General features: G+C 43.5%; 2 protein-coding genes across 3 annotated transcripts; one reads left to right on the top strand and one right to left on the bottom strand.

Moving 5' to 3' along the window:
• The first annotated feature begins 1,993 nt into the window (after positions 1-1,993).
• On the top strand, positions 1,994-3,765 carry LOC115174358 (usherin). Its single transcript, XM_029732885.1, has 4 exons — positions 1,994-2,282; positions 2,473-2,544; positions 2,765-2,983; positions 3,099-3,765. Exons 1-4 carry the CDS (start codon positions 2,103-2,105, stop codon positions 3,186-3,188), a joined length of 561 nt encoding a protein of 186 aa, XP_029588745.1. The 5' UTR covers positions 1,994-2,102; the 3' UTR covers positions 3,189-3,765.
• Positions 3,766-3,859: 94 nt separating this feature from the next.
• LOC115174695 (fasciculation and elongation protein zeta-2) lies at positions 3,860-26,851 on the bottom strand. Of its 2 annotated transcripts, XM_029733478.1 has the most exons (9): positions 26,336-26,851; positions 23,611-23,719; positions 22,151-22,267; positions 21,890-22,028; positions 21,298-21,563; positions 20,639-20,719; positions 18,112-18,187; positions 17,913-17,978; positions 3,860-6,578 (listed from the first exon to the last, which is right to left on the bottom strand). In XM_029733478.1, exons 1-9 carry the CDS (start codon positions 26,638-26,640, stop codon positions 6,562-6,564), a joined length of 1,176 nt encoding a protein of 391 aa, XP_029589338.1. In that variant the 5' UTR covers positions 26,641-26,851; the 3' UTR covers positions 3,860-6,561. The 2 variants fall into 2 exon arrangements, with proteins under 2 accessions (XP_029589338.1, XP_029589339.1); XM_029733479.1 differs by lacking the exon at positions 20,639-20,719 and having other exon boundaries at positions 26,336-26,848.
• Positions 26,852-27,038: the final 187 nt, after the last annotated feature.

Genomic DNA, 27,038 nt, shown 5'->3' with positions numbered 1-27,038 from the left:
CACTCTCATGTATAGTCTAGTGCAGTACTTTTAGTGGGCTTCTTTTCATTTTGCTTATATGGCAATGTGTTGCACAATGTGTTCTACAATCTTCCACATGACATAATGGAACACAGAATACTACAGGACTCAGTGCAGGTACTGCACAGTAGCAGGCCATGAGGTAATATTGAGTTGTTACTTAGCACCACCATGTGGCATAATAATTCAGTGCAGACGCCACTGCATTAAAGTCCCTATGACTTGGATCTGTTGTGTTACGCCTGCCAAGGCCCCATCCATGTAATTCCACCAGTCACTTAGTTATCATTTGGAACACACCTCGAAATCCATACAGATCAGGGTTGACATTTTGAAAGTGACTTTCAAAGTAAAAGTGGCCTTCACCAGAACATGCCAACTCCGGTGAATCATAAAGACACTACTACTACTACTACTACTACTGCAGCTGTTTTTCCAGGAAGGTGGAACAAGATCTAGGTAGTTACTGTTAAATGCGTGTATTAGAGAGGCATGGTACTCTGACTGGCCGTCACCCTGCCTCTCAAGGTAAGCTGATACCCGACACCTGGCTGTTGCCATGACGCTCCCGGGGGAAGCAGGGGTTGATGGGAGATCTCTTGAGGTGAGGAGGACACCTTAACAGCACTCAGAAGTTGCATCTCTCTTATGCCTCTCTTTTTCACTGACCACATCCTGACCACACCACTAGACCAAACTGCAGGGGAGCAGGGTGGACAAGACAACAGAGCACTTTGATTTTTCAAACCTTCCGAAGACATTGAAGCTCATTTGTGGGGTGTTGCAGAGTGTGTATCAGCCAAGGTAAACAGCGGTGTGAAATATTGATGGGGCAACAGGTGTGATCCCTTACCGTCGGTCAGTCCTTGCCCCCCTGATCACATGCACCTCACGGAGAGGGGGTGTCTATGCCCCCGCCACACACCACAACACGGACACCAGCACTGGTGAGGCTCTGGACTGGCCAATCAACCTGCTCTTATTCTCTTTCCCTGTCTTCATACCTCCCTCTAGTCTCTCTTTTCCTGTCTTCATACCTCCCTCTAGTCTCTCTTTTCCCGTCTTCATACCTCCCTCTAGTCTCTCTTTTCCCGTCTTCATACCTCCCTCTAGTCTCTCTTTTCCTGTCTTCATACCTCCCTCTAGTCTCTCTTTCCGTCTTCATACCTCCCTCTAGTCTCTCTTTCCGTCTTCATACCTCCCTCTAGTCTCTCTTTTCCTGTCTTCATACCTCCCTCTAGTCTCTCTTTCCGTCTTCATACCTCCCTCTAGTCTCTCTTTCCGTCTTCATACCTCCCTCTAGTCTCTCTTTTCTTGTCAACTGTCATTGCCTTCATGATGTCTACATTAGATGTGATTATCTAAACTAACGTATATCAGATGAAATGTAGTTGTAAAAAAATGTGGGTTTGATGCTACCAGGAGTAAGAAAACTCTAGTCATTGTGCATAGAAAGTATGGTGTGTCAAACAAATATTTTGCACTGTGAATACACCACAAATACTTTGGTTCAGAAAGCTAGCAAACAAAGGACAGAAATATCACAGCAGTGGGTCAGTAAGAGATGGTTGGATGAGAGAGGCTGCTTAAGGAGTACGATCAGAGAGGGATCGAAAATAGGCCACGCCAACAAGTGCGTCTCCAGTTACCTGGTTATCTCCTCTCTCTCTCTCTCTCTCTGTGTGATCACCTTTCTAAGAAAGAGCGTTGACTTGGGCCCATTACATTGAGCTGTAGCCCCTAGAACTCAGAGTAAGCCTGGGAGACAAAGGCATTTACTGATAAAGAGACCATTAGTACACAGAAAGAAACAGCTATATAAAGACGATAAGTAGGTTTGTCCCAGACGTGATAGTGGTGGGTGCATGACGTCTTTAGGATTGAAGAATCAGACAGCAAGTTGGATATTATTCCCAATTAAACAGGTTCAACTGCTGTACACTTGTGTCACCTCCCTTCCTCTTACCCATCCCTCTCCCCCTCTAGATCAGGTGGAGCCCACTCCTCCCGGTGGGGAGTGGGCGGAGCGGGGTAATGGGGACGGGTCTCTTTTCTACAGGGAGCTGTGGTTCATTGTGCTGATGACAGGGGTAGCCCTGGTCGTTTTAGCTATCGTTCTGGGGATCATCCTGCACAAGGCCCTGAAAAGAACCCCCTTTACTAGAGAGCGCCCCCCTCTGGTGGCCCTGCCCATGCAGAAGAGGAGCCCCATGGTCGTGTATCCCCCCAGCGACTCCTACCTGGTGAGACGGCCCAACTGGGTATGTGGGAACATCCTATGAAAGAGATGGGTCATTCAACTTAAATGATGCATTCACTTTCATAGCATATAGAAATTCACTTTATTCAGATGAGTTTGCATACAACATGGTGGAATATTTTATCTTAGTGGAAAACATGAGATATGTGTCAAATGTCTCCCTCTGTAACACATTCTCTCTCCTCTCTCAGTTTGACACGGTGCCCAACACAACAAGCTCCTCCAACAGTGTCACACTCAAAGGGTTCACCATGCACATGGAGGTTAGAGACCAGGCAGGCACAGGGAGAATCTCAATTGCATACTCTCTCCTCCTTCTCAACACCCATTAGACGAGAAAGCCAGAGGTTCCTCCCCTTTGATCTTCTCCTCCAATGGGTTTTGAGGAGAGGACACTAGGAATGTGCAATTGAAATTCTCCCGCAGACACATCTATTTTGGACAATGATAACTTGCTGCCTTGTCTCCTATCTGTGCCCCAAGGGAGTGGAAGACAGTAAGTTTTGGGCAGGTGGTGACGCCCCTCCGGAGGGTGAGCTGGGTATCCTTAACGTGTCCAGCCTCCACGTCTCCGCTATCCATGGCTCTGCCCACTCCCAGAATTCTCTGAGGCGCAGCGTGAGCCAGATGATGGACAGGAAGTCGCTGACAGGGGAGGAGCAAGTGTGGGACTCTCACATTCAAGGCCACGACAGCGGGATGGTGAGACACCCCAAAATCTAGGCTCTGCTTAGAGGATGTTTCTTCCCTGTTTGTTTATTATTAACTCCTCCTTTCTCCCCCTCCCTCTTTCCATCCATCATCCTTCTTTCACCAGTTTATGGAGGACGAGGAGTTTGTCGACACTATTAAAGGCTTCAGCACGGTGCGGAAGGAACACACCATGTTTACCGACACTAACCTGTGACCTGCTGTGACCTTTGAACTCCACCCCTCACCTTGTCAAGTCAGACAGGTCGACTGGAGGGGCAGCCCCTCACAAAGGGAGGTCGGAGGGGTACACAAAGCAAGCCATAGACATTCCCTAATAACATCCTATTTGACTATGACTGCAACCGACCTACCAAACAGCACTCTTGGGTTAAATAAAAATGGAATACAAAAAATAAAAGTGCAAATATGACAAACTGAAGATAATCTAAGAAAAAGGACTTGTCTTGCGAGCCAGGCAATGAGATCATAATTCAGGGACAGAAATGTCGCCATGAAAGAGAAGACTCCCGATGAGGTAGAGAGATACAGTTTCACTGAGAGAAGAACATTTCCCTGTTTCAATGAGCAGTAAAGGCATCCATTTATATTGAAATTTGTTTTGGGATTTCTTATAGCTACACTGACCTAAAATACAAAGAGAACAGTGTTTTTCATTTTATATAAACATATTTGTATATTGACTTGCTGTTGCTCTGAATGTAAGAATGCCTTTTGATAAGTCGCTGCACAATTTCTGTGTACAGATTGTATCTAATAAAAGTGTGTACCAATTTATTTTTGATTGTAACTTATGAGTAAAAAGGTGATTTAATACCTACTATTGATCATGGATGCACCCTACAAACCAATAGCATGACACCAAAGTATAGTCAACATATCATCATTTTATTTGAAATGAGCTCCAAATACAATTCTGGCCCAAAAAGTTTGAACCACTAGTCAATAATATGGTTACAAAACAAAAACACTTACCGAATAAATTAATGTACTGTCGTACCACATGACAACAAGACAAGTAAACATAAAAAACCCAAATGGGGGAAGAAGTATAGTGCATTAAAAATAAATGAGTAGATTATATATACAAAATTTCAGGCATTTACAAAGGCAGCCTTTTTTGTTGCTTGTGTTTATATAAATATAATTCTCTTACGTGTGGATATACACTGATATGTTTGCTAAAATAGAGGGACCAGGCAACGAGGGGCAGAGCTTCAGAGTCAATAACCTCCTCTGATCTCCGTGACAACACCATGCCGCTCCAAGACAACCCAAATTATACTACTCAATTTGACTCCAGTTTCAAGGAGTCCAAACCCCACCCAAGCTAGTATACATTTCAGTTCGGCTTAACTTTCTCATTGCAATGTGGTTCAATGCTAAGGATTCCTTTAGTGTGACATTATTGCTTACCATTCATTTGATTTATCTGAAGTAAAAGTAGATACAAATGCATGCAGCACATGCTAGGGGCTGTGAATGCTTTTGAAGCTTGCTACAATTGAAAGAGGTCTGCTGGCTTCCCTTACTGAATAAATTTCTCTTTGGAGACATTCAACTGAAACCCATTACCTCGTCACGACACTTTGATCCAGGGAAAAGGTTCCATTAGACACCATGATTCGACTTCTAATAGCGAGGACAGAACTGGCACTACCGTGGACTTCTTACCTGGGATGTCTAGTTGCTGTCTATAGGTGTCAGGCGGCTTCTAAATACTTCGTCCAGCAGTTACTACAACAGTAGTTTTACTATAGAGCGACTACACGCTGATGCTACAACAACCACTTAGGTTCTAGCCTATACTTATGTGTAGCCTTATCAATCACTGATGTTATTATACTACTACTCAGGCCTAGGACTGACAAAACCTACTACATGGCTACTCAAGCTGCAGGATGCTGGGATTGCTAATGTTAAAACATTATCCCCCAAGCATGGAGTAACAACATCGGCACTCTTCATCCTAACGCGATCCATAATCCTCTACTACTGTGGAACCACTGCTCCGCGTGTAGAGTAGTGATAGATTGGACCTGATCGGTTTGTGTGCGACTGCAATTATTGTGCACTGAGCTTAGTTACCTGCTGACAATTTGACAGGATTGTGGCGTACCAAGCATAGCGTTGCTATGACAGATAGTGCTGATGAAGGTTGGCGGTTGTGGATGTAGACAAGAGGTTTTTTGAAATGTTGGTGTTTGAAGGATCCCTCCTGTCTTTGAACAGAAAACTCCCTACCTCCGTTACATTGTCTCCATAAGCACATACAACGATTTAGTGTTCTACTACTGTTGCTACATCCACTGGACAACAGATCACCGACTGGTTACGTCATCACTTGATCCTCAACACAACATCAAAGAGTTATTGGTTTTAAAAACAACATGGTAGGATCAACTCACAGCAATTTCACCATTATTTCAACATCCTAATATTAATGTTATATCCATTGAAATACTCAAGTAACCATGAACTTTCAGTACATACTAAGAGGTGAGGTATGAGGCAGGCAAGTTTACAGGGTGATGTCATAATGTAACTAGGAGGGGTCAGAGGTTGACAGCTATTGTTTACATAACAATGGTGATGTCATAATAAGTGGCCACACTACTGGCAGCAAAAAGTCCCTAATTTCTCTGAAACTACCGAAAAATAAAAAGCTGTACAAGCTTGTTCTTTCGGGTTACCTTCTAACTTCTGTCATTATTTTTTCCCTTTTTCAAAAAGTTATCACTTAAAAATACATTTTCTATTTGTGCAATTTCACATTGTAGTATACAAAATAATGATTTATAACATTTCACTGGTGTAGCTCCCTAATCCTATGTACCAGCATGCAAAGACACACTGACAGGGTTTATGAAACGTAAAAGAGAAGGAAAAAAAAACAAGGCTTCTGAATCCCACTAATACCATAGTCTGTCAATCATTAATTGCTCTGACCCATAGGATGTCTCTGATAAAGTGGAGAGCTCCCATTGGACTTCATGACTGATCCCACCCATAGAGGTTCAAGAAGCCTTATTTGCCCATCCCTCCTATATACCCCTGTCAGAGGGCACTGGCCAGTCTAACAGAAGAAAGCTGCATTCCAACGGTCAAGTGACTTCTCCTTGTCTCCTCACCCTATTTCTTACTGATGTGAAAAGACAGGCCGGTGAATGTAGAGACAGGAATTAGTTTTTCCTCTCAAGTTCTTTTACATTAGTGCAAACAGAGGATAGGAAATAAGTACAGAAAGCCACTTTAGACAATGGAGAGTAATACTGCCAACAGGCTAACAGAGACTAACATGCAGAGAAGACAAAACGAATGTGAGATTATAGCATTAGAACATTAAAAACACACTTAAAAATTACACGTAAAAAGGTAAGGTAAAACATCATGTATTAAAATGTGAATCTCATAAGTCAAGGGAAAAGAGGTGGGGGGGGGGGAACTCCAACAGGAAGAGTCCACCTTAGAGGGGTGGGGGGCTCTCCTTCCATTGGTAGGTTCCAGAAATCTGCAGCTCCTGAGTGTTCCGTCAGAATGTTCTAGAACAGGGTGCTCCTCCACTAGGTCTATGTGGGACACAGCACTGCAGGGACAAGAATACACAGAAAACAGCTGTCAACCAATAAATGATCCACCAAATGAAAATGTGCGTATAAGAGGATTCATCGCACAGGGAGGAGAGCAACTAAGAAGGGATGAGAGGTCTGCGAAAGAGAAAGAAGAGAGTGATTCACTTAGGTGGACAGGACAGCACTCACGTGAACAACTCTATAGTGCTAGAAGCTTGGCAGGAAGTGGGAGTGAGCAAGAGTGTGAGAGTCTAGGAGGGAGTGCGTGTAAGACAGAGGGTAAGAGAGTGTACACTATAGTCACAAGCACGGCAGAGTATACAGCACAAACCCATTGAAGGGTGTCGTCTGGAAGGAGGTGTGTGAGAGGGCTCTTGACACTGGGTGGGTAGATAAATATATATATCTATATCGATCTCATGACGTTGGCCTGTGGGTAAGGTTTATGACCCCCCCCCCTAAATACCTTTCTCCCTTCCCTATCTCTCTGTCTACTGAAGGACTCTTGAATAGACTTTGTTAAACATAGAGAGTCTGGGAACATCAAACAAGTGGGGGGGAAAGGAACCATATTTCGGTAATAGAACCAGTTGAAAATATGCGTTGGTATTTAATGTATATGATGTCAGTTCGGTTGTCATCTGAGACATTATGACTGATGACAGGACAACAAACTGTATCTGGGAAAGTCTACACATTATAGTTATTCAATTTAAATGCAATTAAATAAACTATTTGTGAAAAGATGAAATGTAATTTTAGCTTCCAAATTAGAGAAAATTGGGTCTTCATAAGGTTAGAGCCCTGCTCAATCAGTGGCCCGCCCCTGTGAAGAGACATGGGTTATAATCTATGAAACACACCCTTCTCTCCCTCCACTATATAAGCCCTTGACGAAAATTTAACCTCCTGTTCCGACAAAGGTCCATACGTAAAAAAAAACAACTAACATGTCAACTATAGAACTAAGCCAACCTCAGCGTGAGCTTTGGTTGTGAATGGTATGAACTTTGAACTCTTATTCACTAAAGAAGTGAGTCATCCTAGCCGTTGAGTTACCAACAGCAGCTGTAAACGTGGGCTAGGAAAGGATGGACAACGTGTATATGTAATTCTGTGTGATTAGTTAGGTATTTAGTAAATAAATAATTAAACCCAATTTTGTATTGCTGATTCAACTTGTTAGCCAGGGTTCGTGAAGATAACCAAGAATTTACAACTTTCAGATGAGACTGAAATAAGGTGACGATTAATATTGACTGCTATTGATGTAAAATATTACTAGGTCTTTAAGAGTTTATTCGGAAGATAACAGCTCTATAAACACTCTTTCGTGGTGCCCCGACTTTCTAGTTAATTACATTTACATGATTAGCTTAATTAGGTAATATTAATTACAGAGAAAGGATTTTATAGAATAGCAAGTCATATCACTTAATCCGGCATAGCCAAAGAAACGACATAATTGGAGCCCCCCGTGCGAGGAATCTAAAATAGGATGACGCTTTCATTTTGATTCAGCCAATATAAAATTGAAAAGCAGATTACATAATATACCAAGTTCATTATATACATTATGGGAGTTGGAGACAGGAATTATTGGTGCGTGTGCGCTCTGGAGAAATGCCTCCGTGTTGTGCTCTGACGTAGTCAGTGGGTAGTGTAAGCTATACATTTCTGTATGAGGGCTGATAAAGCTATCTGAGAAATAGAGTGTTTGGCCAAACGCAGGGCTATTTCTGCCTCGCGCGTTTCAGACGCGTGTAGGCTCGGTCATTATTAATTTCTCCAGCGAGGACAAAAGGCCAGCCGATTGAAATTGAGATATTAGCTTGACCAGAGATAATTCTCTCTCTGTCTCTCTCGCGTTTCTACGCGAGTAGACCACGGCGCATTCCGGTTAAAACATCGTCAAAATAACGCAGAAAAGGGTTTGAACATAATAGTTATAAGTAAAACCTTTCCCTTCCAAAGGGAATCCTATGTTATGCTGAAAGCGTAAAAAGTAGAATAAGCTTGCACGAGATGCTAAGCTAACAAAGGGAAAACAGCCATTTTGTCTAGTGCCACATTGTAATTCCTCCGCCTTGCGGAACGGAAGTCCCGCCCTGGGTACTTCCGTTTGATTTCAGCGTGTGCAATCAGGGACCTCTGAAGAGTCACCAGTACTTTCCTTTAAGAAGAATTAGTCAGGTGACACTCAAGTCGTTACTTATGATATCCAGACGGATATCGATGTCTTATTCAATTGAACTAATAAGTGAAATTGCCAGAATTACATTCTCAAGCGGATCTTCTAAATAATATCCAAATTGATGAGTTTTCTAAATGAGACATTGTAAACTTTTTCCACATTAACCTAAATGAATAAACCTCTCAGGTTAATTAAAGTTTAATTCCCAAATAGCCTATACTGGTTTGATTTATCATTCAAATTGATCAATCAGTAAAATTTGGTTTTTGCAAAACCCATTCAGTAATCCAGTACTGACAGAAGTCCCGCCCCAGCGGGAATCCCATTTGGCTTCGGCCCAAGGGAGAAGTGTACCATAGTGGCGAAAGTTCATTTGATCTACTGTTTACACTTATGATATCCAATCAATGGAGATTGTATGGATTATTGTCTCATTCAATTTAATAAGTTTGAACATACCTTAATATTCTTCCAATCAAATGAGACACTTTTAAACTTCTCATATTAACCTGGATGAAGCAATCTCTCAGGTTAATTCAAGTTTAATACCCAGATAGCCTACCCAGGTAGGATTAATCATTGACATTGATTAATGAATTCAATTTGCTTTTGCAAATTCATTCACGTCCAACTTCCACATTACTGGTACAGTACTGAGGGTTCGTCAACATCTATAAATAGATTAAACTCGTCTTTGCAGCTTCCAATGAATTCCAAACCCAAACTTTGAAAGAATAGGAAAATTTTTCCTCTAAATTTTTCTAATAATGTGCAAGCTATCAAAGGAGGTGGTCACCACTCCTCCACTAATTAGTGAACCTCCACCCATAAAAGGATTGATCTCTGACCTCAGCAGCGATACCAACCCTAATTATACCATTAGCGAAAAAGACGAAATTGCGAACTCTCTCCAAAATCAAACATCAAATACAGGCTTTGTGACGGTTCGCTCCACTTTAGCACTTACGTATCGCCATCAAAGGTTGGCATCGGTCCAATACCACAGTGCACAGCTGAAGCACGTGCAAGACATGGCTAACATGAGGGCACAGGTGAAGAGAACTGAGCAACTGACAAACGAAGGAAATTAAAACATTCTGCTAGTCGAGGAACTGCGTTTGAAATCTGAACAATTAAAAGTAATTGCAAATACTTATGACGATGAACGAGCACAAACTCTTCAACAAAATCGTTGTCTCCAGGAACAACTCTATTTAGCCAAATCTAAATACGATGTAGTCCACTCCAAACAAGATAAATCTGTTGAGTTATCTACAAACAGGAGCGCGCAATTTGATAACATGCAGGCAGTTTTGTTGAACGTTGCTCAAGGTAACAATGTTCTACTCCAAATTCTGCAGTCCAAAGACGATCAGTTGATGAACACAATGACTAAGTTGGATGACAAATCAGCAGAACTCATTGAAGTCGCTGACCAAATGAATGTTGAGAGAACTCGGGTGATGAAGATGGAAATATTGATTTCCAAGCAAGCGGAAGAAATCTCATCACTGAATCTCTCGCTCCGTACTCAAGACCTCTATCTGCAAAGCACGACAGATAAGTTTGAGACCGAAAGGAGCAAGTGCGACACTCATGTGTCCAAAATCAGTACTCTAAGCGCTCAAGTGGACTCTGCAATGCAGCAGAATACCACCCTTAGGTATGATCTGGAGGAAGTCCAGAATGGTCATGCTCTACAGCATGACTATCCATCCAAGCAACCGGAGTCCGGTACTTAAAGGAGTGAAGACGATAGGTTTCAGACATTGCCTCCATCACGTGTCCCTCAGTCTTCTCCTCTTGGCCATTCGGCAGTGAGTAATATGGCGCCTCTTGGCCAACAAAGCCAAAGCTCGGCTTCTCCTCTTGGCCTTTCGGCCCCAATTTCCCCACAGGATGAAGCCAGCCCTCTCCGCCCGCTTGATGTGGAATACCTTGACAAACTCGTCAGGAATTTCCCCACCTTTGACCCCGTTCCAGGTCAGCCAAACGATACTGAGACGTTCCTAGCTGACAGAGGACGCGTTGGGTGGCTACCCGAATGCTATGGGTTCTGACAGGGTTTACCTGTTGAAGCGAACGTCGAATAGACACGTGACGAGGTTCATTCGCCTACAACAGCAACACGTAGCGTTGACTACGCTAAACTTGCCACAGCTTTGAAATTAGAATTCAGTGGTTCTGCGACTCGCAAACACGATAGCTCACTGGCTAACACGGTCAAACAAGCTCGGAACGAACACCCACAAGATTACCATCATAGGCTTCGTTCAGCTTACTTTGGCCTACTCACTGAAACAGGAATGGAAGAGCTGTTTCCATTCAAACAAATGTTCCTGTCAAACATGTATCCCACCTTCATTAACTACTTGGGCCCTGCAGCCCACATTGGCTTGCCCATCTTACAACTCAGAGAGCTCGCAAGCACAGCTTTTGAGGCATGAAAAGCTCGCAATGCTAAGAGCCCTGACCACTCGGTTTTGAAGTTTGACCAGGAGCACTCACTCCAGTTAGAGGGTGCATTATCAGGTATTGGAGCATTGAGAGATGATGCACAACAACGGTTTCTACCACGAAACCAATAACCGCCGCGGTCAAAATAACTGTAAAGTACGTTGCCTTCAAAATGACAAATGCTACAATTGACCTGTTCGCTACGTTCCTGCACCCAACCCACACGAAGTGTCAGAGCACAAGGGTAACAAAGGGTTGAAGGACGATCAAAACGTAGACCAATGTTCTCCAGAAGTTCTACTACGTGAAGAACTAAAGCGAGAAACATTTGAGAAAAGGGTAAAAGTCACAAGGACTAGACAGGGAATTACCGGACACCAGGTCCACAGGAATTAACACCCATGGCAAGGACGTTAAAATTTTAATCTCTCCCGCTCTCACGAGACCCTATCCGGGGCCCGCTTGATCAAGAAACAAGCCCACGGGCTTTGTCTATAGACTCTGATACAAAGGTTGCGAAGAAAAAGGTCGAACGCTTCATTAAAGCCAAGCCCACTCAAAATCTGAAAAGTTGATCTGCTTCCACCTTGGAAAAGAAATTACATCACGTCATTGAGAACGACCACTCCACTTTGTGGAGAATATGTCCACTAAACACGAATCGAAACGACCATACCTGGAAACAGTCCTGGAGGACTGCTTAACTTATCATGGGCTAATTGATTCGGGTGCGACAATATCACTCATCTCTCAAACATTGTTCGATGATCTCAAAAGAGCTTTGAAGCCAACTAAACGTTGGTTAAAAGTGGAACGATGCGACACTACACGTCGAGGTGTCACTCAGACTACCTCGCCTCTCACATTGAGAGTCATGCTGAAACTACACTTCCAGGACGTCTTGCTCGTTCACCCTGTGTATGTTACCAGCCTCGAAACTGTACCCCTACTACTGGGAGCAGACTTGATGGATCGGTTACTCCCATTGATGGATTGGTAACCAACCAGGTATGGTCACAGGCTACAGTGCCTTCTCCACCGACCACACTGATGCTAGCTACAACGCAGTCATTCACGAGGGGTCTGTCAAAAGCACCCCTTGGGAAAAAGACGTTTAGAAACCTCTTGGTGCAGAATCCGATCCAAGGAGATATTACGATATCTCGACATATTCCATCAACCAATCTGATTGACCATTCTTTTCATGATTTCGAGCCAGCTGTCTCTGTGAATGAGCAACTTCCCTCCACCTTGCAGTCGTGCAATACGGTAGTTAAGATGAACTTCTCTTGCCCTTCGGACACTTCCACAAGCACTGCGGCCGTCTCAGCAAGAAAAATATTGATGCGCAGAGTATATTCTGCTTCCGATGATACACCTTCCGCTTTGTGGGGGACTGTCAACCCTTACAATGACACTAATGGCGTCAGTCCAGCAACTGACCCGATGACTCCCACTGGTGAAACACTGCGATATCACAGACCAATATCCTCGTCTCAGTTTGCAGGTACTGAAGAGGTTGCCACACGCGGAGGTGACTGACAGACCTCGACAGCCACTGAGGGTGTTGAAGCACAAACACCAGGAGATTTGGTTGAAAGGTTACAGCCATTCTCATAATAACGCGCCCACTGACAACTCGTATATAGGGTCCGAACTTTTCGTTTGTGCCTCGGATACCAACACCACCCGCTGGTGGGGGGGGGGGTCCCGAGAAATAAAGGGGGGGAATAGTAGCCCAGACCCATGATGAGCCTTATCGAGGCTGGGGGGGGGGGGGGTCGAAACTACGAACAACACCGTACGAGGCCGCCAGAGCATAAATCAAATCTAGTTGTAAACTCCCCTTTAACTTTTTAAGGTATAGGGGGCAGTATTTTCAATTTCGGATGAAAAGCGTGCCCAGAGTAAACTGCCTAATACTCGGGCCCAGAGTCGAATATTTGCATATTATTAGTATATTTGGATAGAAAACACTCTGAAGTATCTAAAACAGAATGATGTCTGTGAGTATAACAGAACTCATATGGCAGGCAAAAACCTGAGAAAAATCCAACCAGGAAGTGGGAAATCTGATGCTTGTAGTCTTTTCAAGTCATTGCCTAACAAACACACAGTGACTTAGGGTTAATTTTGCACTTCCTAAGGCTTCCACTAGATGTCAACAGTCTTTAGAACCTTGTTTCAGGCTTTTGCAGTGAACAGAGAGCGAACAAGAAGGCCGGGAAGTTGGCGACTCAGAAAATGACATGAGTTCATTGGCGCGCACTCACGTGATGAGGTAGCTGTGTTCCATAAGGTTTTTCAAGATATTGGAATCGTCCGGTTGGAATATTATTGAAGTTTTATGTTAAAAAGGCCCTAAAGATTGATGCTATACAACGTTTGACATGTTTCTACAAACGTAAATATAACTTTTTTAGACTTTTCGGCGCGATTCCTACATTTGGAGTAGCTTACTGAACGCACAAACAACAAGGAGGTATTTGGACATAAATTATGGACTTTATCGAACAAAAACAACATTTATTGTGGACCTGGGATTCCTGGAAGTGCCTTCTGATGAAGATCATCAAAAGGTAAGTGAATATTTATAATGCTATTTATGATTTTAGATGACTCCAAAATGGCGGGTATCTGTATTCAGTAATGTATTTTTCTGAGCGAAGTACTCAGATTATTGCAAAGTGTGCTTTCCCCGTGAAGTTTTTTTGAAATCTGTCACAGCGGTTGCAATAAGGAGATGTTTATCTATAATTCTTTGAATAACAGTTTAATATTTTATCAACGTTTATGATGAGTATTTTTGTAAATTGTTGTGCTGATTCACCGGCAGTTTTGGAGGCAAAATATTTTCTGAACATCACGAGCCAATGTAAAATGGGTTTTTTGGATATAAATATGAACTTTATCGAGCAAAACATACATGTATTGTGTAACATGAAGTCTATGAGTGCCATCTGATGAAGATCATCAAAAGGTTAGTGAATATTTTAGCTGTATTTTTGGTTTTTGTGATGCATGTCCTTGCTTGGAAAATGGCTGTGTGGTTTTTCTTGTGAAGTTTATGTCCTAACGTAATCTAATTTGATGCTTTCGACGTAAAGCCTTTTTGAAATCGGACAATGTGGTTAGATTAACGAGAAGTTTATCTTTAAAATGGTGTAACATAATTTCATTTTCTCAAACAATCAACTATGAGATTTTTGCTGTTTTGTATTTCGCGCCATGCTATTTCACTGGCTGTTGAATAGTGTGTCCCGCAGGTGGGACGGTCACGTCCCACCTAGCCCATAGAAGTTAAGAACAGTGAGGAGCAGACAGGCCCCTAGACGGGGATTATCTTAGAACACATCTAAGATAATACATGAGGTGTACCACACTGGTCGTAAAGGAAGTCCAGTGGACTTGTCCACCTCCAAAACAAATGGCAACAATAATTCCTTGCCATATGTAGTAGCCACTACAAGACAACTAGTAAAATGCTCTAATCATGTATTCCTGTAGGATAACATTTCATAACAAATCGGTAGGACAACTGGACCCCTTGAATACCAGTACCAGTCCGTCCAGCAACACTCAGTAAGAGGATTAGTAACCTCACAAGTTAAATTGCTATTGATAATAGCGACATAGGAATCACTCAGAGTGCAACACAGGGAAGGGAATCTCCATTGCACTCTTCCAATGGTTAACACACGCCACTAATAAATAGAACCCTCCGTCCAGGAGAAAAGTTATTAGAAGTCATGAACCATGATCACACCACGTACGACTGGTCTAATACTTAGAGTACTTCCGTCGTGAGGTTAACATATCTATGAAGTAGACTTCTTCATACCTACCGCCACTACAATAGTGGAAGACAGTGACTGGTAGTAAAACCACTACAGACTCCCTCAACACCAATTCTGACTGACCTCCAGACATTGACCTGAAAATTACCTGACTACGTCAGACTCATTCTGAACAAGTTGTAATCTGCCAGGATACTTGGTTTCCTTCCCTTGACATGTGCTCTTGCGTAAGCATAAACACACATGCACAACAGAACATCCAATTAGGATTTATGCTAGGATCACTTAAGTGTCCGGGCAAAATACCAGCCTTAGTAAAGTTGAACATTTATTTTGAGGCCTTTAACACTACAGCACTCACCAGTTTCTTCTCAGAGGTCCATAGGTCATCCCTGTAGACTGCCCAAAACTAGTGCCTTACAGCTGTAGACTTATCATATAGTTATCAACTTAGGATAGTACCCAAAGCAACACCCCGCAAATTAGGAAAGCCCTCGATATGACATTAGACAACGCCATGATAGGGTCATTTTGCCAAGACCATGGACGTAGATAGAATACAGTCCAATTAGATGATTAAGGTGGCATGACTATATTTTGTTTTGTTTATTGTTTCATTTTCTTCGGCACATAGAAAGTGATACAGCCATAAACAACTCCCCCATACAACCATCAGTTAGTGCCACAATGCCGCTCATTTGGGAGGAAATGTAATGATATATTTCATGAGTGTGTGTGCATTGTTAACATCTGCCTAAGTTATTGCCCAGATCTTCCAGTCTAGACGACCAGACGACGGGTCCCGGAACAGCAATCCCAATCCGGACATCCGCTGCCAAGCCATGGAATGGACTTCTTCATTTGTAGAGACCCTACCCAGGTCGACCACCAGAGGGGAGACTGCAACAGCGATCACCAACTGGACATCTGCTGCCCAGCCATGGAGCGGACTTCTTTATTCGCAGAAACCCTACCCGGGTCGACCACCAGATGGGGACCACAACGATGGTCCACAACCAGGACAACCCACGGTCATTTTTATGCTGGTTTGCAGCATGCAGGTTAATCGCAAGATTGAACCCAACATGGGGGGACTGTCATGACGTTGGCCTATGGGTAAGGTTTATGACCCCCCCATAAATACCTTTCTCCCTTCCCCCTCTCTCTCGGACTCTACTGAAGGACTCTTGAATAGCCTTTGTTAAACATAGAGAGTCCGGGAACATCAAACAAGTGGGGGGAAAGGAAACATATTTCGGTAATAGAACCAGTTGAAAATATGCGTTGGTACTTAATGAATATGATGTCTGTTCGGTTGTCATCTGAGACATTATGACTGATGACAGGACGACAAATTGTATCTGGGAAAGTCTACACATTATAGTTATCAGATTCACATGGAATTGTTGTTCAATTTAAATGAAACTATTTGTGAAAAGATTAAATGTAATTTTAGCTTCCAAATGAGAGAAAATTGGGTTTTCATAAGGTTAGAGCCCTGCTCAATCAGTGGCCCACCCCTGTGAAGAGACATGGGTTATAAACTATGAAACACACCCTTCTCTCCCTCCACTATATAAGCCCTTGACGAAAATGTAACCTCCTGTTCCGAGGACGATAGGATGCCGGTCCATACCTTAAAACGGACTAACATGTCAACTACAGAACTAAGCCAAACTCAGCGTGAGCTTTGGTTGTGAATGGTATAAACTTTGAACTCTTATTCACTTAAGAAGTGAGTCATCCTAGCCGTTGAGTTAGCAACAGCAGCTGTAAACGCGGGCTAGGAAAGGACGGACAACGTATCCAGTCTAACACACAACGAAGATACTACAACGTATCCAATTTACCACCAGAGACATTCTTCCGAGGACAGGAAGTTCTCTGTTGGCCAACACGGCCAGCATCTACGACCAACCTACCGAAGCGCAGCTCAGAGTAAATATTTATTGCATTTTCCTTTTCCAAATGGGCGGTAATTTAGAATGCATAAGATACTGTATTTATGAAAGCTTAGCTTCTCCCTTTGTCCCTCAAGTCTTCCCGCTCTTTCATTCAAGCCCAACCCCCTCTCGTTGTCTAACAAGCCATCATACAGGTTCCGTCCACCAGGGACATTTTCTGTATGACATTCTGTGTATATGTAATTCTGTGTGATTAGTTAGGTATTTAGTAAGTAAATAATTAAACCCAATTTTGTATTGCTGATTCAACTTGTTAGCCAGGGTTCGTGAAGATAACCAAGAATTTACAACTTTCAGATGAGACTGAAATAAGGTGACGATTAATATTGACTGCTATTGATGTAAAATATTACTAGGTCTTTAAGAGTTTATTCGGAAGATAACAGCTCTATAAACACTCTTTCGTGGTGCCCCGACTTTCTAGTTAATTACATTTACATGCTTAGCTTAATTAGGTAATATTAATTACAGAGAAAGGATTTTATAGAATAGCATGTCATATCACTTAATCCGGCATAGCCAAAGACACACATACACACACGTCTGTGATTGTGTGAGTCTGTGTGCCTCAGAAACCTCCACGTCCAGCTCTCTCATACCAGAGCTAGCGAGAGAGTAGCGCAGCAGATACGAGAGACAAGGAGGGTAAAGGTCAAGATGGAAGGCCCAGAACAACCTTGCAGGCCTAGTATGACACTTCAGGGAACAAAGTACACACTGGAAGTAGATCCTCCTAACAAAATGTCCTAATCCTTGTTTCCTGCAGTATCTTTCTCAGGCACTAGGTGGTAGTGAGAGAGTCAATCTGGACAAAAGCGCTGTTTTGAATGGGAGTAATATTTTCTCAAAGGAATTGAGTACCTTTGAGAATGTACTTCGTCATGTGTGGTCTTTTGAATAGGAGTAAAAGTTTTGTAACTGGTAGAGAATGAGTACCTTTGAGGATGTAGTCTGTTAGGAGGCTGGGTACCTTCTCACTGTCCTCCCTCATGGCATGCAAAACTGCAGGGAACAGGCATAAAAGTGATTTGGGAGTGAATATTATGGTTATAACACAGCTATTCTGGCATTACAGTTCAACTTTCATGGTGACTTGCTAGTTGACAGGCAAGTGTGGTTTGCGAGCAGTACTCACTCTTGGTGAGGATCTGAAGGTCTTCCACAGAGGGGGAGCCAGCCTTCTTCTCATAGGGGATAACTGTGGTCAGATACTGAGAGAAAGGGAAACACGTCACAAACACAGAACTAGAGGAGAGGGAGGGAGTACAAGACACAGGAGAGAGGGAAGGCAGAGGATAGAGGGGGGATGAAAAAGGAAAAGGTTTAACACAAAGAAGAGGGAGAAAAAAACTGCACCATGATACAAGAGAAACTGAGAATTATGGGAATAATTACTAATAAAAAGACAACCAGGGGAAAAAAAACTCATAACAGGTATGTACACTCAGTGGACAGTTTATTGGGTACACCACCCCATTCACAAAAATGGTTTGCTCCTACAGACAGTGAGTCACGTTGCCGTGGCGTGTTATATAAAGCAGGCAGACAGACATCCAGTTACTGTTCCATTGAACATTAGCAATGGGCAAAACGAGTGACCTAAGTGACTGAGCGTGGTATGATCGTTGGCGCCCGGCACACTAGTTCCAGTACTTCAGAAACGGCCGATGAGAGAGGTTGAAGGAGAATGGCAAGAATCGTGCAAGCTAACATGCAGGCCACAAACCGTCAATTAACGGCACAGTACAACAGTGGGTTGCAGAACAGCCTCTCGGAACGCACAACTCGTCGATCCTTGTCTTGGATGGTTTATCGCAGCAGACAACCACGCCAGGTTCCACTCATATCAGCTAAAAACAAGAAGAAGCGGCCTGAGTGGGCGTACGATCACAAACATTGGACAATTGAGGAGTGGAAAAACGTCACCCGGTCTGACAAATCCCGTTTTTTGTTGCGTCATGATGGAAGAGTCAGGATTTGGCGTAAGCAGCATGAGTCCATGGCCGCATCCTACCTGATGTCAACGGTACAGGCTGGTGGTCTAATGATGTGGGGAATGTTTTCCTGGCTCACGTTAGGTCCCTTGATACCAATTGAGCAACGTTTGAACACCACACCTTGTAGAATCCATGCCCTGAAGAATTTAGGCTGTTCTGGAGGCAGGGGGGTCCGACCGGGTACTATATGGGTGTACCTAATAAGCTGGCCACTTAGCGTATATTTCAACACTACAAACCACTTAAGAACTCGAAAACCTTACCATCACCATTTGTATTTGCCTGACTACTCAAACTGAATTCTTCCGCAGCTCTATCGTTCGCTACATACTTCAGTCTGAGACTGCCATCGTTGAAGTCATGTGTGGTGAGGTCAAAATGAGGGGTGTTGTACAAAACAAAGTCATCAGCGATTGGATCATCTCTAACCAATCAGAGTATCAAAGCCAATGACACATTTTCAAAACCTAGCTTTACTCGTGTGTTCTGGCTCTTGCCCAACCCATCGGTTTCTGGGACCAATCAGAATGGTTAGAATCTGTTTGCGTTCTAGAAATCGTCAGGGAGACACTCAGATCCAGACTCATTGCGGAGTAGAAACTAACTTCCGTGGGCGTGGCGTATCATTTGGCCAGAGCAAGGATTTTGGGTAGCCAGGCAATACTTGCATTTGTTCCAAGTCAAGAAACAGATTATTTGTGAGAGCGAGAGAGTCATTGGTCATCTGAGCCAATAATGACAGAGTAAGTTGTGACTGGTTGGTGCGTGGTTGTAGATGAGTGAGTGAGTTAAGGCCATTGGTAAGATTTAGCTTGGTGGGAGACAGTTGGGCATTATGCTGCGTTCATGTGCCATCAGAAGCTCCTAGTGCTCCCAGAAGCTCCTGAATGACCCTCCAAGTCAGAATTACAAGTGGGAAACTCAGAATATGTTGTTACCCGAGTTGCGACGTTTCACCACTGACCTTTTACCTTTTCAACCAAGAGATGTCAACAAATCAGTTTGACATTTACAACCTTATCAATATGGAGAATGTAACTAGTTTGACCATATGGCAATGTTACGCAAGCTAGCTAACTTTATTATTAGCAATGTACAATCTTATTGGTTAAAGAATTGTTCCGACTTCAAAAAGGCACGTGAGCATGTCGGACTTACGACTTCCCATTTCCCACGAGCACACTCATAGTAATAGGAGGACGCTTGTTTGCAGGAAATAAGGAGCACGCTATTGGATGATTCAGCATCAAGTTCCTGCCAATCTCAAGACACAACGCTCAGTTCAACAAACAGGACCACCCATACGTAAACATTTATGCATGCATGACTAAGTTGCTTTGGATAAAACAGTCTGCGAAATGGCATATATTATTATATATTACAGGAAAATCATAGGAAACAAAAGAGACACAAAAAGAGAAGAATATGAAAGCAGAGCTGCTTAATTTGTATTTGATGGACACAGAATGAGCCAGAGGATAAGACAGCAGAGGGCTTAAGAAATAGTTTTTAAAAAACTGATAGAAAAACTGAAAAAGAAAGATGGTAAAATAAAGAGGACATGTTGAGAACACAGTAGCAGCAAAAGCTGTAGAGAAAAGAACTGTCAAATGTTGGGGGGGAAACTGAAAAAAAGAGGACAGGTAGCTAGAGAGAGAGGGGCACCTGTTTGTCCCCTCCTGTGCTGCCGAAAGTTTGACGGAGGCCGTTCTGAATGACAGTGGAGAGTCCCTCCATAGTGAAGAGCTAGAAGGAGGAAGCGGAAGGAGGGAGAGAGAGAGATAAAACTACCAAAGAATGAGAAACCCTCCAAAAAGACATGAGCACACCAGAGAGGGGTATAGAGCTGGATTCAACCCTCCATCGTTTTAGGTTCTGAAAAGGACAGATTATCCACACGGAAGTCCAACAGTTCAGAATGGACAAAAACAATGGCAGGGTGAAGTCAGACCGCCAGGCTGCTTTATTTGACAGTCCTGTTTTCAGCTGGTATTTACTAAGACATGTCAAAATGTCACCATGTACATAAGAACTAGCTGGAAAATAGCTGACTGTATTATAAAGCGTAAGGGCAGAGAGACACAACAGGGTCTGCAGGGTGAGTGTGGCAGGAGTTAGTACAGCCCTGCAGGGTGTGTTTTGTTGCTTTTCCATGCATGTGCATCCCCCCACACAGTTCCCAGTGCATGCATCTTCCCTTGTGGTGCGTGTATGAATGAGGGAGTGTACACAACACACATATCTATACGCCCGTGTCTGCATCACAACGTGCATTATATGGATTTCAATGTATACAATACTATGTATGCATCCGTCTCTCTCACCGTCCCAGGAACGTGTGTCCTGTCTGCCCTCGGAGCGCTGCCTGTGGGCCTGGTCTTCTTCTTCTGGCGGAGCAGCTCGCGGTGCTCCTTCTGCCGGTTCTGCACGTCGATGAGCAGCGAGATGAAGCTGTTCTTCACCTCCTTCTCAAAGTCCAGCTCGTCCCTCAGGGCCAGGGCCTGGATCAGCTCCTCACTGTAGCGCCTGATGGCCGTCTCCACCTCCTCCAAGGCCTCGCTCAGCTCGGAGACCGACAGACGATGCAGGCCTGACAGACGACGCAGAACAAACATACCAACACATACTTAAACAGGGCTTGACAAATTACATTTACACATGGGGGTGGGGGTAATCGCATACTAACATACACAAATGTTTTGCATTAAGTCTTGATTTGATGTGCATTTACAAGTCACATAACAAACATGCAGCAATTGCTGCCCAGTTGTATCTAATGTCTGTTACGTAACCATGCTACTGTGAGCCTGTATCTGCTGTCCAGTTGTATACATGTACGGGTTGTGCAATGTAGCTGCAAGGAGCTGTTAACACTTGAGTTGTTAGGGATTTAGATGAGAGTTAAGAGTAACTCACGGTCCTCATAGCTGGTGTTGGAGCTGGAACGTTTGAGGTTGCTGAGGTCTTGGGAGAGCATGGACAGGTCTGACTGGGACGGGCTCTCATCCTCTGGGTCTGGAGACTCTTCCATCAGCTCCTCAATCTCCTCGATCACCTGCAACAAACAAACACACACAAGGTTATGTGTTACGGGTGTGGCTTTGTGAGTATGTGTGTAAAGTGTATTTGAGACGTGACAGAAAGAGAGCGAGTGTCTGTGTGAGTGTGTGTGTGTACCTGCTCGACGGTGAAGAGTGGCTCGTCGTTGATGCAGGACACGATGATGGAGTGCATGTCCATCTGTTCCCTCAGCTCCTCATCATCAGACAGGTCAAGAGGCATGTTGTCCAGCTTCTGTCCATCACAGAGAGAGGGAGCAGAGAAACAGAGACAGATGGATGGAGAGAGAGAGCAAAAAATGGGGATGCAGTCAGCTTGGCTGACTGTAGAGTGGGGAGGTGCTAGGGCAATATATAAAATTCATTCTAGCACGATATTCCAAGTGCCTGTATTTTTTGTTTTTATGAGCGTTTATGTCCACATGTTGTCTTTTTGGTCTCGTCTCCTTCGCTCCTTCTGCGCAGTGCACCTTCCCATTTACACACACACACGCCAAGCCCCTCCCAAAAATGAGAGATCCCTTGTTCCTCTCTGACAAGCGGGTTCAACTTGAAATTTGCATTTGAGGTTTGGTCCAACAGAATGGGTCATATTGACACCGAAACACACGGAGACATTATTTTACTGTAATAGAGAAGTAACCCTCTAACTATACCCTTTTTATGTCTCTACTCCTCAAATTGCACACAGAGCAGACACTACTAAAACAGGAACATCAATAAACGTTGCTTTGGGAAATGTATGCTCAGTTTGTCGTGCGTGACCTTGCGTTAACACGTACCACTAGCAGCATTTCAGCCAAAGACTGTGATACTAGCGGTCTATTCTGTGTTTTATACATCTGCAATAAGCATACAACACAATTCTATAAGGAATTGTCATCTCGTTCTCATTCTGAGAAATAAGGTAGGCCACTTGATTTCAACATGTGGACAAAGTGGACAGGCTAGCATGCTGTTCAAACAGTTGGAGACGCAAGGGTGTGTTCATAACAACTCAACTGTTCTACCTTGTTAGCTAGAAAATAGATCCAAGTTGACTACATTTGAAATATAAAACTTAGCTGGCTAGTCACTAGCACGTAGGCTTGTGCTTGAGAGGTGGTTTATGAGACCAGTATACATTTTCTATAATGCCTGCTACAAGAAGTCATTATTAGTGAATGTGCATTATGTACAGTCCTGGTCAAATTTGTAACAAAAAGGAATTTTCATAGACTTGAATGCCAGATCATGTATTATTGCAAAAAAAGCAGGTGAAACTATTTTGATTAAATTATTAGTGGGTCCTGTAGTTGTGGAAGGCTTATATTAATCCTAGGTACAATTTCACAAGCCTTCAATTCATGACATTATTGCTGACTGTTTGAAATGCAGTGTATCTGACCTTTAAAAATTGTACAACAAAGCTTATTTCGAGAAGAAAAAAAATCCATATTTTTTAAAAATAGAGATATATATTGTTTGAAAAAAAATGTAGATATGATTTTTTGGCCATATATTAAAGCCCTAGGAGGTGCAGACTGTGTGTGTGTGTGTGTGTGTGTGTGTGTGTGTGTGTGTGTGCGCGCGTCTTACCCCCTGCTCACAGAGGTTGAGAGTGGGGAGATGCAGGGAGCGAATGTGTGAGGTCTTCCAGTCCACTGGCATCACATTGCCGTAGTTATCGGTCAGAGCATTCCACATGCTGAGGGAGGGAGAGAGAGAGGGAAAGAACGGTGAGGGGAATGAAGAGAATGAGAGGGTGACGAGAGAAGAGTAAGTGGGGGAGAATTAATGGAGAACAATGTGAGGTCGAAAGAGGGTGAGAAACGAGGAAGGGAGAAAGAAAGGAGGAAGAAAGACGGAACATTTTCATTCACAGCACAAAAAAACCTGTCCACACTGACACATCATTATTTGGCAGTAGTTTGTCATCCACACACCACTTCTCTCTGTCTTTGACACAGCTCGCATCTCTCTGCCCGCTGCTAACAGCACAGGAATCTAGCATTTCTCAATGCCAAATGTATTGTCCAAGTCTTTTCTTATAAAGGGCTCTGCTTTATGCTACAGGAAAATACAGAATACATTTTCATGGACCTTTCTTCCATTTTGTACATTGATACCGCTACACAATTGGAGTGAGCATGTGCTGCGAGGAAGAAAATATGTTTTGCGTAAGATACATGCGAGTATGAGTGTGTGCGTCTGTCTGACCCTGACTGCTGCGAGCAATGTGAGGATAGGCATTGTGAACCCACACGTCAGAAAGGCTTTGCATCAGAGAGATTGCTGCCCACACACTCCAATGAATAGACATGTGTTATTCGCATAACCCCACTCTCTCACTAACACAGCATTATTACCATTAACAACACACAGTTTTGGGTTAGGTTCCCTAAAAATGGGGCAATGCTGGCAGGAACCGCTTTGGCCCAGTGTCTGTGTCACCCTTTGATCATGGCATTGCTATTCTCAACAACAACACACACACCCTGCATAAAACAAGCCTCTGTGCCCAGTGGGTCTATGTAGCTTCAAGAGTAGTTCTGCTTCTCTCCTCCTATGCCAAGGGAAGTTGATCCTGAAACTTTTCCCAAAAGCACATTAGGGAATATAACACACACACACACACTCCTTCCAGTCTTCCTGTCATCCTCGCTGTGTGTCTCTGCATGGAGCTAGGCCATTAGCCAGCTACAGAGCTAGTTAGGAGGCAAGGCATGTCCTCCAAATGGGCATTCACTCATGAAAGGACTCCGCTGCCCTCAGTGCACTGCTCTTTCTGTCCAAACTCCCCCCCTTCACTTCCCTCACACACATCCTCCTCACCCTGGTCCTAATAGTGGCACTGCAAAACTAGGTCTGTGTGTACTGTGTATACATGTTCTCTCTCTGTGTGTGTGTATTTATGCGTAAATTCAATTCACTCTTTCCCTGGAAATTGATATTATGACCAAAACGGAGCTGACATCGTCAAGGTTGTATCTGTATTGAGTGAGACAGCCCAGGAGACCATTTTAGGGAGATGACACTGGCTGTACTGTAGTCGGAGCATGCTGATGAGTCATACATAGACCAACATCACAGGCTAACAGATCCTCTGCCATCTCCACAAGTCTTTATTATAGTGATAGCCTAGCTACCTTTGTTATAGCATGTGTTACTTAAGCAATAAGGCCCAAGGGGGTGTGGTATATGGCTAATATACCACGGCTAAGGGCTGTTCTTACACAACGCATCCCAGAGTGCCTGGATACAGCCCTTAGCCGTGGTATATTGGCCATATACCACAAACCCTGAGATGCCTTATTGCTATTATAAACCAATGTAATTAGAACAGTAACAACTCATTTGTCATACCGGTGGTATATGGTCTGATATACCACGTATTTCAGCCAAATCAGCATTCAGGGCTCGAACAACCTGGTTTATAATTTTATAAAGACCCCCATTCTAAGACAACAGGGATTGTTTAGTGCAGGCCTACATATGGGAGCGCATTTTATTGTAAAAGGGTACAGTGTTTCCCCCAAGATTCTTTGGACCTGACTCAAGAGCAACATACAAGGCTGCCAAAATCAAAAGACACGATCTCGGTGTGTTCGTGTGTAGAGCAAGTTGAGGGATGAAGAGGAGGGTTGAGCTCAGATGTCCTCTACAGATCACTGGTTTTATAAACGCTGTCCATCACATCATCTGAAGCGTGCCCTTTCAATAACAATTACAAAGATGTACCTCGATGTATGTGTTTTCATTTGTTTAAATGTCACAATGACGATGTGGTTCATCAGCAGTGCGTCTATAGAAAACAGCCCAGACTCATGTCTGTCCTGGGTTTAGACAGACTCATGACTTAAAAGTCAGTATTCAGTACAATAACTATCTACAGTGCCGGAATTAGGAAAATGTATTACAGTGCACATAGCTAATGCACGAGACACAGGTAGTCTAATATTTTGAAGTCACTTGTGTGTTTAGGAAATCATGCAATGCAAATATCAAGTTGTTTACCAACTAAAGTTGGGTAGCTAGCTACATTGAAAACACAGGTCAGTTAGTGTTATAGCTAAGTGCTAGAAACAATATACAAATGTAACCTTTTGAAGGCTCTTGTCTTGAAGTCCTGATTTTCTTAAGTTACCTTAACGTGTCACGTGCATTCAACACAACCGTGGCTATCTAGCAAACAACCCTGTTGTTTAAATGGCTAGCTAGCAGCAGGCTAACCTTGGCAATGGTAGGCTGACTAACTCGTTTAGCAAAAACAGATGTTAGGTTAACCATGCTAAAGTAATAAAGTAGCACCATTCACACTCACTCGTCATCCTTGAGGAAATGATCTTCTGTGATAGGTTTAATGGGAGCTATATTTTCAGTTTCAGTGTTGTAATTTCGGAAGCAAACTGTCAGCTTCTCATCGAAGTCGTGGACAAGGTCCTCCATTGATTTGAAGCTGCATATCTCCCCCGAGAAGCTGTTGTCGATGTCCGAGAAATCCTCCACCAGGCCCGTGTCAGCAACGTTCGAGTTCAGCTGGTCCAGTCGGTTCGGCGACCCTGAGGCCGCCTTGAATTCGTTGAAATCCTGCCAGTCTTCATCGAAGTGGGCTAACGGCGCCGCCATGACTACCGCAGGGACTCGGTTCGGCTGCCCTACCCCTGGATGGTGCTCTATCCTCGGCTATAACGAATGTGCCACTGATGATGAACATGGAGAAGACTTCGTGAAGAAGAAGCTAGTGGTCTCTGCTGACGTCACGCGTGGCGGGTATCCCTCCCTCTCTTACATTTTAGTCATTTAGCAGACGCTCTTCTCCAGAGCGACTTATAGTAGTGAATGCATACATTTCATGTCATACATTTTTTTTTCTGTGCTGGCCCCCCGTGGGAATCGAACCCACAACCCTGGCGTTGCAAACACCATGCCCTACCAACTGAGCTACAGGGAAGGCTCTTCTTCTTCGATAGAAGAGCAAAACAAACATGGGGTATGGGGGGTATTTTTTCTACATTTTATTTTAG

Source organism: Salmo trutta, chromosome 35, assembly GCF_901001165.1.
Source record: "Salmo trutta chromosome 35, fSalTru1.1, whole genome shotgun sequence".
NCBI lineage: Eukaryota > Metazoa > Chordata > Actinopteri > Salmoniformes > Salmonidae > Salmo > Salmo trutta.
This window is presented reverse-complemented; position numbering and strand designations above follow the sequence as displayed.

Coding starts and splice junctions, on each gene's coding strand:
- LOC115174358 (XM_029732885.1), top strand. CDS start 2,103: ATGACAGGGGTAGCCCTGGTCGTTTTAGCTATCGTTCTGGGGATCATC. Junction 2,283..2,472: donor TGGTGAGACGGCCCAACTGG/GTATGTGGGAAC, acceptor CTCCTCTCTCAG/TTTGACACGGTGCCCAACAC. Junction 2,984..3,098: donor AAGGCCACGACAGCGGGATG/GTGAGACACCCC, acceptor TTCTTTCACCAG/TTTATGGAGGACGAGGAGTT.
- LOC115174695 (XM_029733478.1), bottom strand. CDS start 26,640: ATGGCGGCGCCGTTAGCCCACTTCGATGAAGACTGGCAGGATTTCAAC. Junction 23,720..26,335: donor CATTTCCTCAAGGATGACGA/GTGAGTGTGAAT, acceptor TCCCTCCCTCAG/CATGTGGAATGCTCTGACCG. Junction 22,029..22,150: donor CACTCTTCACCGTCGAGCAG/GTACACACACAC, acceptor TGTTTGTTGCAG/GTGATCGAGGAGATTGAGGA.